The sequence below is a fragment of the Podarcis raffonei genome, chromosome 5, assembly GCF_027172205.1.
Source record: "Podarcis raffonei isolate rPodRaf1 chromosome 5, rPodRaf1.pri, whole genome shotgun sequence".
Taxonomy (NCBI): domain Eukaryota; kingdom Metazoa; phylum Chordata; class Lepidosauria; order Squamata; family Lacertidae; genus Podarcis; species Podarcis raffonei.
Window position 1 is genome coordinate 57,158,899 of NC_070606.1, and position 16,528 is coordinate 57,175,426.

At 44.0% G+C, this 16,528-nt stretch overlaps 2 protein-coding genes and 1 long non-coding RNA gene across 5 annotated transcripts in view; 2 read left to right on the forward strand and 1 right to left on the reverse strand.

Annotated features, from left to right (window-relative positions):
• LOC128414279 (uncharacterized) overlaps positions 1–16,528 on the forward strand; it is a 137,558-nt gene that overhangs the window by 24,551 nt on the left and 96,479 nt on the right. The window lies entirely within an intron of this gene.
• CALHM2 (calcium homeostasis modulator family member 2) lies at positions 1,848–13,286 on the forward strand. Of its 2 annotated transcripts, XM_053389320.1 has the most exons (3): positions 1,848–2,040; positions 6,900–7,534; positions 12,524–13,286. In XM_053389320.1, exons 2-3 carry the CDS (start codon positions 6,992–6,994, stop codon positions 12,938–12,940), a joined length of 960 nt encoding a protein of 319 aa, XP_053245295.1. In that variant the 5' UTR covers positions 1,848–2,040; positions 6,900–6,991; the 3' UTR covers positions 12,941–13,286. The 2 variants fall into 2 exon arrangements, with proteins under 2 accessions (XP_053245295.1, XP_053245296.1); XM_053389321.1 differs by lacking the exon at positions 1,848–2,040 and having other exon boundaries at positions 6,776–7,534.
• Positions 15,629–16,528, reverse strand: part of PDCD11 (programmed cell death 11) — a 28,915-nt gene continuing 28,015 nt past the window's right edge. For both annotated transcript variants that reach the window (XM_053389294.1, XM_053389296.1), the window contains exon 36: positions 15,629–16,153. In XM_053389294.1, the coding sequence (XP_053245269.1) occupies positions 15,988–16,153 (166 nt within the window). In that variant the 3' untranslated portion in view covers positions 15,629–15,987. The remainder of the gene's footprint in view (positions 16,154–16,528) is intronic.

Genomic DNA, 16,528 nt, shown 5'->3' on the forward strand with positions numbered 1-16,528 from the left:
AGAAAGCAAGAGAGAAAATGAGAGAAAATATATAGCTAGGTTGGGGATGCATATGTATTTTAAAATGTATGTTATACCCTGCTTTTCTTTTTAAAAGAGATGAACCCAAAGAGGCTTACATGAAACATCAAAATCTATCATTTATTTGGAATACTTAGAGTTTTATCCAATATAGTGCCAGTGTGGTGTAGTGGTTAAGAGCGATAGACTCGTAATCTGGGGAACTGGGTTCACGTCTCTGCTCCTCCACATGCAGCTGCTGGGTGACCTTGGGCTAGTCACACTTCTTGAAGTCTCTCAGCCCCACTCACCTCACAGAGTGTTTGTTGTGGGGGAGGAAGGGAAAGGAGATTGTTGGCCGCTTTGAGACTCCTTCGGGTAGTGATAAAGTGAGATATCAAATCCAAAACTCTTCAAACTCTAGTGCTAAAAAACTGTCCTATCAGCACAAGGACTTCCTCCCCTCTCTTCCCTCTGTGCGTCCAAGTTTGTTTTGGGGCAGATTTGGGGGTGGGGCATGCAAAAGAGAGAGGAGGGAGGAGAGTCCTGTTACAGGAGCATAAGAAGCCTTACAGCCCACTTTTTAGCCCTGAAGGTGCTCAAGTAGTCTTACAAAAAATTCTCACAATAAAATGATATCTAAATGTAGTATCAGAAACAGAAATGTCCCTGTGCTGACACATTATTCAGGTGGCATTTCCTGCCACCTGGCATTGGTTGTCCTTAGTGTCATCATTCAAGCCCAGGATGAAGGCAAGTCTTCCCTTGCTGCCATTTGGCAGCTGCCAGACAATGCCTCCCACTGAGATTCTCTAACACCAGGGAGTTGGAGTGGGCAGCTGGATCTTGCACAGCTGATGGCTGATACATATAAAAATCCCAAATGGCCACACACAAAAAACCTTCAAAAACAACAGTGAAACAAATATACCACATCGTTATTGTATCACCACATTGCAGCAGGAGCTCATAAATCAAGACAACGGGACAAAAACAAACCAAACAGGAACAAAGAGCCAGGGTTTGTCTTGGTGACTGAAGGCCCAAACTGATATGGTCCTCCTTGGAGAAGGCATTCCATGAAGTTGTCCCCTCAGCTGAAAAAGGACTGCTCCCCTAGTAGATGCCTGTGGGCTTGAGAGTTAGCTGTTGGGGACTCAACAAAAGGAGGTAATGACAGGCATGATCCAAAAGGGGTCCAGTGATGCTCATGTAATCAATGTCACCACAGCAAACAGCAGCAACAACAAACGAAAACACCAGGCAGGAGTGTAGCACTTGCTTGTCTTTCTGACATCACTCAGCATTATGGATTATTAGTCACCCTTTGCTTTAAAGACAGTGGCGTTTTATCTCATCATAATTACACTACTTACTTAGAGCAGCGTGAACTTTACTAGGCAAAAGCTTATAAAATATGGTGAAGTAACCATAACAGCACCTATATCGCCAACTGCACCATCTTGTAAAGGCAAAAATCCTTTGTTCTTGAGCAAGCATTATTTTGGGGGCCAGAGAAGAAACTGCAGTACCTATTTTCACAGCCCAGGCAGCTGAAGGCAAAGGGTTTTTTTTTTCTGTTCTGTGAATGAGTCATCTTGATCTGGTTATGAAGAGTTTCATTTTTTCCAGTAATTTCCCTACCATTTTTTTCCTATCATTTTCCTACGCTTTTCTCCTTTCCTTAAAGGCACAGTGTTCTGCGTGACAGCAAGAGGATGAATCTGGCCAATTCTTTCTCCCTCCCTCCCTCTACAATCCCCACCCAGACAGAAGCCTCTCCCCTCCCTTTGCACATGAAAATTAAACCAAAAAAACCAAAAAAACCTACACCACCCAGGCCCTTTGCAAGCAAAAGGAAGCTGCTAAATAGCAGCACACTCACACTTTTTAACTCTTTCTTCTGTCAGTGGCAATTTCTGCATCTGATCCCATTCTCTATCCTCACGTGCCGGGCAGCCAGATGTTCCTGGAATAGATTCAAAACCCACGTGGCCAGCTAAAAAGAGGCTCGGGAAACTGATACAGTGACCTGCAGAAGTAAGTAACTTTTTTTCTCTCTCATCAAGTTTCATTTTGATTTTGGGAAACCTGGAGCTTTCTGAAAACAAATACATGCACTAAATATATCTACTTGTGATTATTATTATTTTTAACAAAACAATCCCAGCACTACCACCCCTCTCCTATTATTAGCAAGAAAGAAGTTTGCTGGGCTGCCAGATGTCAGAGCTAGAGAAGTAGAAAAGATCAGTTTTGCCGCCTGTTTGCTTCCACCGTAAAAAGTTCTCAAACTATTTTTGTGCAGCGGTAGCAAACTGGCAGCAAGCCCAGCTGGTTTACACACAATAGCTTACACACTATATAGTCCTCTGCTATGCTATGTGAGCAGTTCTTTCACATCTTCTATCAATATTTCAATTTCAAGTGGTGCTTTTGTTTTGTTTCGATTTCAACAAGCCCTGCACAAGAACGTTAAAAGAATCTACAAATCTCTGGGTGGGGTAGTTGGTCTGTGTATGTACTGATGTGCGTGGCTGTTTCTGACATTCAGGCCTTGGTCTAAGGGTGTGGCTCTCAGGCACAAGGATGACATGTGAGATGCCAGACGTATATATTTTTTGCATTTATGTTGCAAGTGACCTTACACTATAAAATATAAGAGTAATAGATTCCATCAGGATTAACATGAGGTTAATAGTGTTTTTATATTTTCCTGAAGATTATAATGGAGGGAGGGAAAGAGAAGGAATGGGAAAGCCTGTCTACTTCCCTAGCCCAACCTGCCTCTTCCCAGATATATTAGAGATTTAAGGTGCCAAAATTGCTGCATAGAAGTTCAGTTCTGAGTATTAATGTGGATTCAGTCCTTCAGTCCCGAGAGTGCGTGACTCAAGCATGTGTATGAGTAGATGGAAAGGAATTTCCTGGTTCTTCCTCTCACTTGTATAATCATTTTAATTTCTGCTATCTTCTGTACTGCAAGTACTCAGGCTGAAGATGCATAAAGCATTTACATAAGAAAAGCCCTGCCCAAAGTTCAACATCCTGTTTTCACAGTGGCCAACCATAATCATATGGGAAGCCCACAAACATCCTTTAATTGATAAGACTTGCAAACTAAGGTGTTAATTGACTTGCATTGATGAGGCCCAATTAAAATCCGTAGGAGAAAATTATATTTAGCTGGACGGCACCAGGTGCTACAATGACCACAAAGTAAGCTCCATTGAATTCAGCACGGCCTACCCCCAGGTATGTGGTATAGGATTGCAACCTAAAAATGCCTACAAGATTTTAAAAACATAAGCTACAGCCCCAGATTGGTTTTAGCTGTACTTAAGGCATGATGGGAGACTGTCCATGACTTGGAAGCCCATACATCTACCTCATCTTTCCTCCTCTGGCAGTTTGACTTAATGCTTATTATCAATGCTGTTTTTCTAGTAAAAGAGGTGTCAGGACTCGTCATGAACACCTCCCTTGTTCTCTTATAATGGCAATGGCACCCACATGAGAGGTGCTGGAACTGAGTGCCAGTGAGTTCTAGCTGAAAAAACAACCCTGCTTATTATTATTATTCAATGCAAAACACAAGCACGGTCAAGCTATTTGGGAACAGGGAACATAATCCTATGAAATGCAGCATATATGTATTTGTTTTTTAAAAAAAACATCAGAAAATATAGCACATTCAGTTAATTTTATCACACGCTTCCCAAATAAGAGGACTGGTGAAAGAAACCCAAAGGGTACTGTTATAAGTGCCATATCTTTTCAGGAAGCTTGGAGGTTATGTCAGAACAAAACACTATAACAGAGTCTCCTCAAATGGAACCAATACCACAGCTTAGACAATGTACAAACAAGTCCAAACAGAACACAGAATGGTTAAAAATAGCAGAGTCAAGGAAGCTATAAAAGACAAGAAAGCTTCTTTTAAAAAGTTGAAGTCTTGAACTCTGGCGGGGGGGGGGGCAGGGAGCACACAGGCAAGCTGTGTGTAAGTCAAGCAAATAAAGAACTTGAGGAGAATATTACAAAAAAAATTTAAAAACTCAATAAAATTCTGTGAAGAAACTAGGATGACACTGGGGGTGTTAGATAACAGAAATGTGTCAAAATAATACTTAAGGAACACAGGGGATTTATTTTAATAAAATTTATCAGGCATGGATAAAAAGCCATGTCCTTTGTGGATTTGTAACACACTAAAAATCAGTAAACACATAAATGGACTGAGAATTGTTATGGTGGAGGGAAGTAAACAGTCGCATCCCCTAAGAATCTGTGTTGAAAAGTGATCTAGTGTTTAACTATAAATGATATGAAGTTCAAGGTGAAGAGGGTAGTAACCTAGTTTAGAAATGACTTCAAATTATTCATTTTTCAAAATGCTGCAATCCAGACCAGAGTGAGAACAACTCACGGGTGGGGGACACCTCTGAATAAATGAGCAACAGAATAGCAGATATTATTCAATGTAAATACAAAGTGACGCATATTGGAACAAAACAAATCCTACCATTGTTTGAAGGAGAATCTAGAATTATCCATTTGGAGGACTGAAGGGATAACAGAGATGGTTACTTGTGGGGTAACTTTTTTTATTTATTTGTTGCTCCTGGCCCTAAGCTGCATTTATGGATGGTGAGGAAAAGAATGAGGGATCAGGCTTCAGGCCTGCAGAGTGTTGGGGACTGAATTGGCTGTAACTGTCATAGAAAGAGAGATTGGGGCAGGGTTGCCATATTTCAAAAATCCAGGCACAAAAGTTGTTGATTTTTGGTTTGGTTTTTTGTTTTTTTGGGGAGGGGGCAATGTTGTTGATTTTTTTGAGAGGTTTTTAAGGAAATTCTACACTTACGACATGGGTTGCCATACATCTGTATTTTCCTGGACGTTCAAGCGATTTCTGCCTGGACACAGTTTCTGACATCCAAATCTCTGGTATGTCTGGGAAATTCCAGTCATATGGCAACGTTATATAGGGGTCTATAGGAAAAAATCATTACTAATTATGTTCGTGGTGGGAAGGGGCAATAGTACAGCAGTAGAGCAGATGATTTGAATACAGGTGGTTTTAAGATCAATCCCTGGCACCTCTAGTTTACGTAGGGCCAACCCAAGACATTTGCTGCCTTAAGCAAGCACCTCCTGCCATTTCTATGTACAGAAGCCAACTGGACTGAGAGCCAAATCTTACCACAAGGCTGGTCATGGAATAGCACACTCCACTAAATCTCAGAAGGCTAACTTAGGAGGGCCATGTCAGGCGTTGTAGCACACACAATTCTGTCCTCCTGACAGAAGGAACTGGCTGGGGGCCTTATAAGGCACAGCCAGGAAGCTGCTGCTGGCATCCTCCATCTGCCCACTTTGCCTAATGGTAGGGCCAGCCCATAATTTAAGTAGCTCAGGTAGCAGGTGATAGGAAAGGTCTCTGTCTGAGACCCTGCTATTCCTAGGGTACCTCCAGACCAGCCCTATCTTGCAGGAGGCATTCAAGCACATGCTGGATTAAACTTTTATACATACAAGTATAATGCCCCAAATGTGCAATTAGTAAACCTATCACTAGATGGTGCTTGGAGATATATTATTCACATTGCTGAGTGGCCATAATTGCTAGGATATGCAGCTGTGTCACCTAAGGTAATGAATTGTTGCTCCCATTAATTCATTACTCCCGTGTACCTCCCATTGATTCAAATTAGTCAGGCAATGACTATTTGTTCCTCATTATTCCATCCATCAAGTGCCATTCATTTGGTCCAACCTGTTCACACTAATACAGTAAACTCATGTAAATACTCCTGTGTTCATAACAACAGTCTGGTCAGAACTAGTGAATGGAAGTACAACAAAACTGAGGATTCATCTGTCTCAAGATCACACAGAAAATTTGGTAGCAAAGTAACACATGGACAGAACCTAAGATTAACAGCAGCACATTTTCTATTCTGATAATGGTGTTTCTTCACTGAAAACTCGAACTCCAGTCTGTCATTAAAGCCTCATAGAAGTGAAGGTAAGCCATGCTTGAGTGTTCTCTTGTACGGTGAGATAAAAAGTCCAGCTACGGATTCAAAGGCAATGGAGTGCCAGATTGTTCACTAAAGTACATGACTGCCTAGTCCTTTATAATCTTCTAGTATTATTAATGGAAGCGGCTGGTACAGTGGCAGAGTGATCAGAAGAAAGTTGTCTCATTTATTATACATCCTTTATACTTTGACAGATAAATAGGTACACTTCAAGGAAGATTCAGTGCTTTGTGGAACTCCCTACTGATTTTAGACAAGTATCAACAGTGTTCAGTTTTAGACGCTTGCTTAAGACCTTTTTACTGATTTTTTTATGCTGTTTATGGTATATTGTGCTTTTATATTGTGCACCACTATGGTGTTTTTATGTTAAGCAGTATATACATTTGTGCCATAAATAAATAAAGTTACGTTAAGTCTAATGAAATATGACTTCCCCAAGATTCTATTAAATGTCATCATCAAAATGAATAGTACTAGTACTGGACAGCACATTTTGTAATGAAGCAACATAAGTTCCCATGTTTTAATTGACACACGTTTCTGTCCTAAAACACTAGCCGTTTTTAGGATATTACATCTCAAAATAATGCTAGAAGTAGAGATTCACTGCTCAAATAAGACAGTATTCTACCTACCAACTAGGTACACTTGGTATGTAATTTATAGTACTAGGTAAAGAAAATACCAAAAGTATACCAAAATCCAGCAGACATTGCAAACAATATAGTGTGCATGGGATTATTATTGTAGCTATTAAGTGGATAAGAGTATGTATTATTGTATCTCTTGACCTTTAGCAACCATGATAATGCTTAGTTCCCAATGTTTAGTAACTATTCTGTTTTGCAGCCCATGGAAAGGTGAAAAGAACAAGACTCCTTGATGCTGCAGACAACTCCACATCAGAACACTGAAGTCTGAACTGGATACAGAAAAGCAAAATGGCTGCCTTCATTGCTGAAAACTTCCGCTTCCTTTCACTTTTCTTCAAGAGCAAAGATGTGATGATTTTCAATGGCCTGGTGGCTCTGGGCACTGTTGGAAGCCAAGAACTTTTCTCTGTGGTTGCTTTCCATTGTCCATGCTCCCCAGCCAGGAACTATATCTATGGTCTGGCTGCCATTGGTGTACCAGCTCTGGCCCTGTTCGTCATTGGTGTCATCTGGAACAATCACACTTGGAACTTGGTAGCTGAGTGCCACAAACGAGGAACCAAGAACTTTTCAGCAGCAGCCAACTTCTTGATCTTTGGCTCTGTCATGGGACGGGCTGCAGTTGCTCCTGTTACATGGTCTGTGATCTCACTGCTTCGTGGAGAGGCTTATGTCTGTGCCTTGAGTGAATTCATAGAACCTACATCTCTGGATAAGTTTCCACCTGGCTACGGAGAAGAAACCATGGCCAGGTTCCCTTGTAAAGACGTGCCGCAAAACTTGACAAGATTTCAGGATGAGGTTATAAGGCGATTAAAATATGAGTCTCAGGTATTGCATTTTACTTACTTGTTTGTCTGAAGTAAAGGAGTGCTGCTGCCTCCTGCTTGGAATAAGAATAATTAAGGGCTTAGAACATATTTTTCCATTCCAAAATGTGTGCTTTTGGTATATTAGGATATGACACATATCTGATAAGCTGTAAATTCCTAAAACAGGTTCATTTTAGAGTCTTTATTAACTTCCCCTGCATCAACCAATACGATTAACTAATGGTAATTCCCTTGATTACTATTTTCCTTTTATTTTCTGCTAGTGAGTTTGCTTTTTCTTTTACTCCATTATCATTGTACATAGTTACTGTGATTATTCGTATCATGGTATGAACTTTGGGTTTTCAGGATATCATAGTATGATAGCATGCCCCTGGGCTTTCTTTAGATCTATGTGATTGTGCACCCATTTGGTGTTCTGGGCAAGGCTTAGCTCCCCATTGTTTGTTTTGTTTTCGGGTATTTGTTTGGTTAGAAAGGATACCTGTTGTGAGGGGGGTTGTCTGATTTGGCAGGGTTGTGTGTGTTATACTCCCAAGAGACTGCGATCTACTCCCAGTATAAAAAAATTGGCAGTGATCTACCCATTGTCATGGGAGGGAGGGGGAGCATGCGTGGGGTGGGTGGATTGCCCAGAGTTCTTCAGCTTTTATTTGTTAACTTTTGGTAAACTTGTTTTTTGGCAAACTTTTAATCCCATGATCGATAAGGCTCCCGCAATCTACCAGGATCAGCTGGGGATCTCTCCTGTGTGAGTGCCTGAGGGCCCTGCTCCTGCCGCTTACCACCTGGCCCAGGGTGGGGCCTGAAGCCTCACAAGGACTGCTGTGCTCTGCTGCCCAGGAGGACTCCCCTGTGTGAGTGTCTGAGGGCCCTGCTCCTTCCTGCCACTCACCACCTGGCCCAGGGCAGGGCCTGAAGCCTCACAGGGACTGCTGTGCTCTGCTGCCCAGCAGGACTCTCCTGTGTGAGTGTCTGAGGGCCCTGCTCAGGAGAGCAGGACTCTCCTGTGTGAGTGTCTGAGGGCCCTGCTCTTGCCGCTTACCACCTGGCCCAGGGCGGGGCCTGAAGCCTCACAAGGACTGCTTGCTGCCTGCTGCCCAGGAGGACTCCCCTGTGTGAGTGTCTGAGGGCCCTGCTCCTTCCTGCCACTTACCACCTGGCCCAGGGCGGGGCCTGACAGGCCTCACAGGGACGGTTGCTGTCACTGCTGCTGTGGCCCAGGGGCATCCGGAGGGGCGCAGAGTTCTTTTTAAAATGTTTTAAAATTTTCCTTTTCCTATTTATTTATTTATTTATTTTATATGCGGGGATGGGGATGGGGGTGGGATGGATGTTTAGTTGGGAATTTGTTTGATTTTGATGGATTTGTAATCTTTACAGTTTTTTATTTGTATTGTTTTTTGTTTTCTGGGGTTTCTTTTTTTGTTTTTATTGTTTTAAGGTCTTATTTTGTTCTTAAGGGGAGGGGTCAGGGCTGCCGGGGAGTGGGTCCCAGCCAACAAAATGGCTGGGGCATGTTCCACAGAGGGGGATGCGCTGGGACAACCGATCTCAGTGATCACGGGTAGGAGGAGGAGTTACGCGAAGACCAGGCCATGTCATTACAGAGGAGGCAGGTTTAGTCGTCGTCTGAGGACTATCCCTGCCTCTGGATCTGGTCCTGACCGGACGGATACTAGAATCAGCAAGGGATACCCACATGACCTGAAGGTGCTGCTGTGCAATGCCAGGTCAATGATTCATAAGACCACTGCCATCCATGACTTGATCATGGATGGAGGATTTGACCTGGCATGTGTAACAGAGACTTGGTTGGATGAAGCAGATGGGCCTGTCCTTGCCACTGCTTGTCCACCAGGTTTCTCTTACGCACAGCAACCAAGGCCTTGTGGGTGGGGAGGGGGCGTTGCAGTGATTTTTAGGAAGTCATTAGTTTGCACCAGGCGTCCTATTGGGAAGACCCAGTTCTCTGAGTGCATGTTCTGGAAGTTGGGCAATAGGGGCAGTACAGGATTCCTTTTGGTGTACCGACCTCCCCGCTGCACCAAGGATTCCCTGCCCGAGCTGCTTCAGGTCGTGGCGGATGTTCTCCTGGAGACACCTAGTTTGGTTGTCCTAGGGGATTTTAATATCCATGCCGACACGACCTTACAAGGGGCTGCACGGGACTTTGTGGAAAGCATGGCCTCCATGGGGCTGTCCCTGAATAAGTTTGGCCCAACCCATAGCCGCGGACATGCCTTGGACCTGGTGTTTACCTCTATGGATGTTGGTGATCTGACACTAAGTAAAAGCGAAACGAAAGAAGTGCCATGGTCAGACCAACTTGACTTCTCCACGACCCTTCCCCTCTGCAGGGAGGTGGGACCGATTTGGATGGTCCGTCCCCGCCACTTAATGGATCCAAATGGTTTCCAGAGAGTGGTAGGGGATGCTTTATCCCATGTTGATGGCCTTTCAGCTGATTCCCTGGTGGCCCACTGGAATGTGGAGTTAACCAGGCCTATTGACTGTTTGGCTCTGAAGCGCCCTCTCCGATTGCATGGAGCCCGGACAGCCCCATGGTTTTCCACGGATCTGAGGGCAATGAAACAATCGTTGAGACGGCTAGAGCGCCGGTGGCGGATGACCCATTCTGAAGCTGACCGGACACAGGTTAGAGCTCAATGTCGAGCCTACCAAGTGGCGGTAGCGACGGCGAAGAAGACTTTCTTCACCGTTTCTTCACCGCCTCTATTGCATCTGCAAAAAACAGCAGCAGGAGACTTTTTCTGGTGGTCCGCAATTTAGCGGAACCACCTGCTACATCGGGGCCCAGTACGGGCCACATGATCTCCTGCAATGATTTTGCAAAGTTTTTTGCAGATAAAGTCGCTCAGATTCGGGAAGAGGTAGACGCCACCGTGGGAGCAGGGCCGGGGCAGGAGAGTGCTAGAGTCCTGTCTAGTCAAATTGCGTGGGATCAATTCCAATCTGTTACCTCCGAGGATGTGGACAGGCTGCTTGGATGAGTGAAACCAACCACCTGTCTCCTTGATCCTTGCCCATCCTGGCTTATAAAAGCTAGCCGGGAAGGGCTGGGCGATGGGCTTCGTGGGGTGGTGAATGCTTTCCTCTGTGAGGGAGCCTTCCCAGACCCGCTGAAAGAGGCGGTTATTAAACCGCTTCTTTAAAAACCATCTTTAGATGCGGCCACGATGGTCAACTATCGCCCAGTCTCAAATCTTCCATTCTTGGGCAAGGTGATTGAGCAAGTGGTTGCTGAATAACTCCAGGCACGCCTGGAAGAAGCGGACCATTTGGATCCCTTCCAGTCGGGATTCAGGCCTCATCACGGGACTGAAACTGCCTTGGTCGCACTGGTTGATGATCTCCGGCGGGCTAGGGACAAAGGTGAGAGCTGTTTCCTAGTTCTGCTGGATCTCTCAGCGGCGTTTGATACCATCGACCATAACATCCTTCTGGACCGTCTAGAGGGGCTGGGAGCTGGGGGCACTGTCATACAGTGGTTCCGCTCCTTCCTCCTGGGCCGTGTTCAGAAAGTGGTGGTGGGGGATGAGTGTTCAGACCCCTGGGCTCTCACTTGTGGGGTGCCTCAAGGTTCTGTCCTCTCCCCCATGCTTTTCAACATCTACATGCAGCCGCTGGGAGAGATCATCAGGGGGTTTGGGCTGGGTGTTCATCAGTATGCAGATGATACCCAGCTCTACCTCTCTTTCAAATCAGAACCAGTGAAGGAGGTGACGGGCCTGTGTGAGTGTCTGGAGGTGGTTGGAGGATGGATGGTGGCTAACAGATTGAGGTTGAATCCTGACAAGACAGAAGTACTGTTTTTGGGGGACAGGAGGCGGGCAGGTGTGGAGGATTCCCTGGTCCTGAATGGGGTAACTGTGCCCCTGAAGGACCAGGTGTGCAGCCTGGGAGTCATTTTGGACTCACAGCTGTCCATGGAGGCACAGGTTAAATCCGTGTCCAGGGCAGCTGTGTACCAGCTCCATCTGGTACACAGGCTGAGACCCTATCTGCCTGTGGACTGCCTCGCCAGAGTGGTGCATGCTCTGGTTATCTCCCGCTTGGACTACTGCAATGCACTCTACGTGGGGCTACCTTTGAAGGTGACCCGGAAACTACAACTAATCCAGAATGCGGCAGCCAGACTGGTGACTGGGAGCGGCCGCTGAGACCATATAACACCGGTCTTGAAAGACCTACATTGGCTCCCAGTATGTTTCCGAGCACAATTCAAAGTGTTGGTGCTGACCTTTAAAGCCCTAAACGGCCTCGGTCCAATATACCTGAAGAAGCGTCTCCACCCCCATCGTTCTACCAGGACACTGAAGTCCAGCACCGAGGGACTTCTGGCGGTTCCCTCACTGCGAGAAGCCAAGTTACAGGGAACCAGGCAGAGGGCCTTCTCGGTAGTGGCGCCCTCCCTGTGGAACGCCCTCCCACCAGATGTCAAAGAGAACAACAACTACCAGACTTTTAGAAGACATCTGAAGGCAGCCCTGTTTAGGGAAGCTTTTAATGTGTGATGTATCACAGTATTTTAATATTCTTTTGGAAGCCGCCCAGAGTGGCTGGGGAAGCCCAGCCAGATGGGCGGGGTATAAATAATAAATTAATATTATATTATTATTATTATATCTTCTGGTAGATCGCGATCTACTGGTTGGACATGCCTGTTCTAGGGGATGTTGGGAAAGCACCACTTTTTCCTTTTGTGACGTGCTTTTCGCTGCCCAGGACAGTTTCAGAGTCCCAAATGTGCCCCCATCCAGAAAGGTTGTGGGTCCCTGTTCCAGGATATATTGTATTTTTCCATGTATATGACTAGGTTTTTGCAATTTCCAGTTTTACCAACTGTGGGAATTTTTCTATTTATATACAAATCAATGTGTGGTAGCCAAGGATATCCTTCTGAACCCTACTTTCTCCTAAAGGGAATGCAAATTTTAATTGGTTTATTTGTCTTTCTCTTCAGCTGTTTGGGTGGATGCTCATTGGTGCGGTTGCAGTTCTTGTGTTCATCACCAAGTGCCTCAAACACTGCTGCTCACCACTCAGCTACCGCCAGGAGGACTACTGGAATCTGTACCGCTCCAGCGAGGCCAAACTCTTCCAGCGCACTGCTGAGATACACTCGAAGGTTGTGGCTGCAAACAACGTCAAAAACTTCTTTGGCTTTGTGTGTCTGGATAAGGAGGAGAAGGAGTTGGTGCAGGAATTTGCTGTTGAAACCCTTCAGCCCAGGCCACAATGGGATGCCATCACAGGGGTCTATATCTATCGGGAGAAGAACGGCTTTCCCCTCTATAGCCGTCTCCATAAATGGGCCAAAGGTGTGACTGGAAACAGCTTAGGTCCTGACAGCCAGGAAATGGCCTTCTTAGCTACCTAGCAGAAGCTGTGGACTTAAAGCACATTTCCCTGTTGGGAGTAAGTCCCATTGAACTCAATAGGTTTTACTTCTGAGTACACATGCATAGAATGAATTGCACTATAAGCGTGACCACTGCTCTTGGTACATCTATGCTGTAACCACCCTTCATTTTATCTGTTGACCTAAGATCTCAGCAAAAGATATGGCTAATGGATTTGATGCGAGTGTTCATCCAAAAGACTACATTTCAAAACAGAAATTGAAGGAGCGGCAGAATGTCTGGAACTGTGGACTACTTAACTAAGACCACAGGACTGCGAGTCAAAGAGAATAATAAATCTGAAAGAAAACATTGCAGCTAATCTCTTGGATTGGGACAGCAGTGAGAGAGGCCTCTCACTGATGTATTCTCACATACAATGGAAAGAAGAGGAAATGAACTGGATGCTCTGCTTACTCAAAAATTGCTGGTTATTTTCCTCCTCATTTTGAAGACAATATAATGCCATCATGCAGCTGTGCCTTACCTTTTGTTTTACTTCCTCCAGGAGGATTCAAACATACATATATATATGTATGGGTGGGGAACCTGTGGTTCTCCCAGGGGCTGCTGAACTCCAGCTGACATCAACCCCACACAGCATGGCCAATGATAAGGGGATGATGCATGCTGTAGGCTGGAAACATGTAGTAGGCAACAAATTTCTGATTGCTAGTACAGGAAATTATCAGCGGAGTCTCTCAGAAACCTACTTCCCTATCAAGTTTCAGGGCTAGGACTCATGGGATTGGCTGAATTCTGCTTTTGAGTGGCATCTGCCCTGTACTTCCTCCACAGGATTAAAAATCACCACCACTTAACTGACCTAGGCTGGATTATTTTATTTAATGGAAAAGACTCTGCAGTTTGCACTTTTATGATCCCGTTTCTCATTATGACTTTTGTACATGTCTTCCCATGTACTGGACTTCAGATGATAGCACAATTGTCTCTGAATAACTGTCTACCAGCAAAGAGCTACTATTGCTTTCCCCATTTATTACAATTATCTCCATATCCTTTACCAAAAATGTTGCAAGGTTCATCTTAGTTTGGGGACCATCCTTTCTTAATAAAAGTTTGTGGGGGAGAGTTGAAGAGTATGGTAAAGGGTCCTGCTTCAAGGGTCTGTTGTCCAAAGGGTGACTCCCCAAATTATTAAATCAGGGATTTTATCTAATTACCTGAATTGCTGCTATACAGAAAAGCACTTCTATTTATTTCCAGGATGGCTAATAGGTGGCCTCCAGATACTGGACTCCAGTTCCAATCAGCTCTAGCCAGCATGGCCAATGGTCAGATTATGGGAGTTGCAGTCTAACAATATCTAGAGATGCACAGGTTCCCTATCCATGACATATTCTACCTTTGGCAAGGTATGAACATTTAGTATCCTCAGCAAAAACCATAATCAGAATTTGATGCCTGCTTGGAGTTTTAAGCCACACTAAGATGAACAGAAGACCTGAAGACCTTCCTTTTCCTGGCTGAGGGACCCTATAAGAAGTCCGGTATCATGTACTGTAATTTGATTTTGTGTTTTTTCACTCCACGGCTCTTTCTAAATGCTGTTATAATTTCTCATGGCTTTTATGGTCTTCCTTATTCAAATATGGCACAGACCACATGGACTGTATAAACAACATGATCCAAGGTATGTTTTGTCATTTTTCACGGTTCCAGTAAATGCTGCAACAGTCACCTTTCAAGTGACTTAACATCCGCATCTCTAGTTTTCTTGGGCATTCAAGACATTCACAAGATTTATGTGGAATTGTAACATTAAACCATTACGGTTCTGTGAAGAAATCTAACATTAGTCTCACATGTGTCTGTCACATACCAAAATCTATAGGCATTGCAACTCACTCTCCCTGGCTTACTATACTCCACTGCTGGAATGCATATAAAGGGATGGGTTATGCCTGCTTTTCCAGGTCAGTTCTGTGTAAATGATCAGAAGAGATCTTGCCCCTTGAATTAATCAGGTGATCTGATGATTTTACATCAGTTCTGTGTTGTTTGTAAAATATATTCTGCTTATCCCAATTGTATTCTTGCAAAGCTTTTGATAAGGATCAAGTGGGCACAAAGGGGATGGAAGCAGTAATAAATGGGATGTAAAAGAGAAGGGACCAAGATGTATGGCTGCTAAACGTTAAGAGAATGGATGTGAGACATTACCCCTACATTATTCACTAGGCGGCTAGGACTTTTTCTGTTTACCAGTTAAATAAATTACATTCTCTGGATTCTGTGCAATGCAGATATAGGATAGAAAGTGTAGAAGAAAAATCAGAGTTTTGCTTTGGAAAGTGTTTCTAATTTGGGTCATGGCTATATGACAAATCAGATATCAGAGGACCATTTTCACCTGCTGTTTTTACATTGTGTTAGGTGTTAAGTATTTGTGCCATTTTAAAATAAGGGCTGGAAAACAGCCCTGGCATAATTTTCTAGGTATATATTCATAAAGTACGGCATCAGTGAGTAACTCCAACTCTTGCATATTGGCATAACCAACAGTTCTCTCTTAAGTCAGATTTATGGAATGTGAGAATGAATCTAATGAGACAAGCCAGGAAACACATCCTAGAATACTGGCAGAAGACAGACACCAGAAGTATTCCTTGCACCTTTGAAAATGAATAGAAGAAAAACGAAGCTTTAAAAAACCCTAGTTCATTTAATGAGCAGAGCAACGGGAAAGCACAAAGTAGTGGGTGACTTTCTGCTATTTTTAAACTCCAAAATAAATTTAAATAAAGCTCCAACTATAATTCTCATATTCAAAAGTTTTTGTAAGGTTCAATAGGTATAAACATCTACAGAAACTATGCTCTCACACAGTTCTTGATAAAGCATAGTAATTTGGTCCGGGCTACCCCAATCTGCTTTTGAGATCAGGAAATGGAGCAGGCAGGAACACTCTCCTCCTTACAGCTATGGTCTGCTTCTCTGTCCCTGCTGCCTCTTGCACTGCAAGTGAGAACAAAAAAAGCCTGACTGCTCTAGAAGTTAGCCCTCAAGCAAGACTGCTCTTGGATTCCACATATTCCAGTGCTGCTGCCTTCACAGCCTGGACTGTTTCTGCTGTGCCATACTTCTTCTCGTATTCCAGATAGCGCTTAAAGAAAAACTTCATCTTCTTCGCTGCTAGGCTTAGGTGTATTACACGTTCAAAAATATCCCTGCAAAACAAAAACAAGGAAAACTCTTTTTTATTATGCAATCAAACAGGTAAAAAACAAGCAACAAAAAAAGCATGGGCCTGGGAGTTAGCTGATCCTGTGGGTACAAATCTTTCTTGCCCATCATAAGCCCTTTCTCAAAATGATGCCTAGAAGACAGGAAGTGACTACCACATGTGTTTCCAGAAAATTCAGACATTGTCTGCAATCACAGAGCTTTAAGATTCCTAGCATCTACAAGGATCTGTTCACAGAGCTACTGAAACTAGAACAAGTTTCACTTGTGTGTTTTCCTTCAGAGTTCAGTACACACATGCTTGGAGGGGTATATCACCCTCATTGAGAAATCTTGCTCTGTCAAATGTCAAGCACATC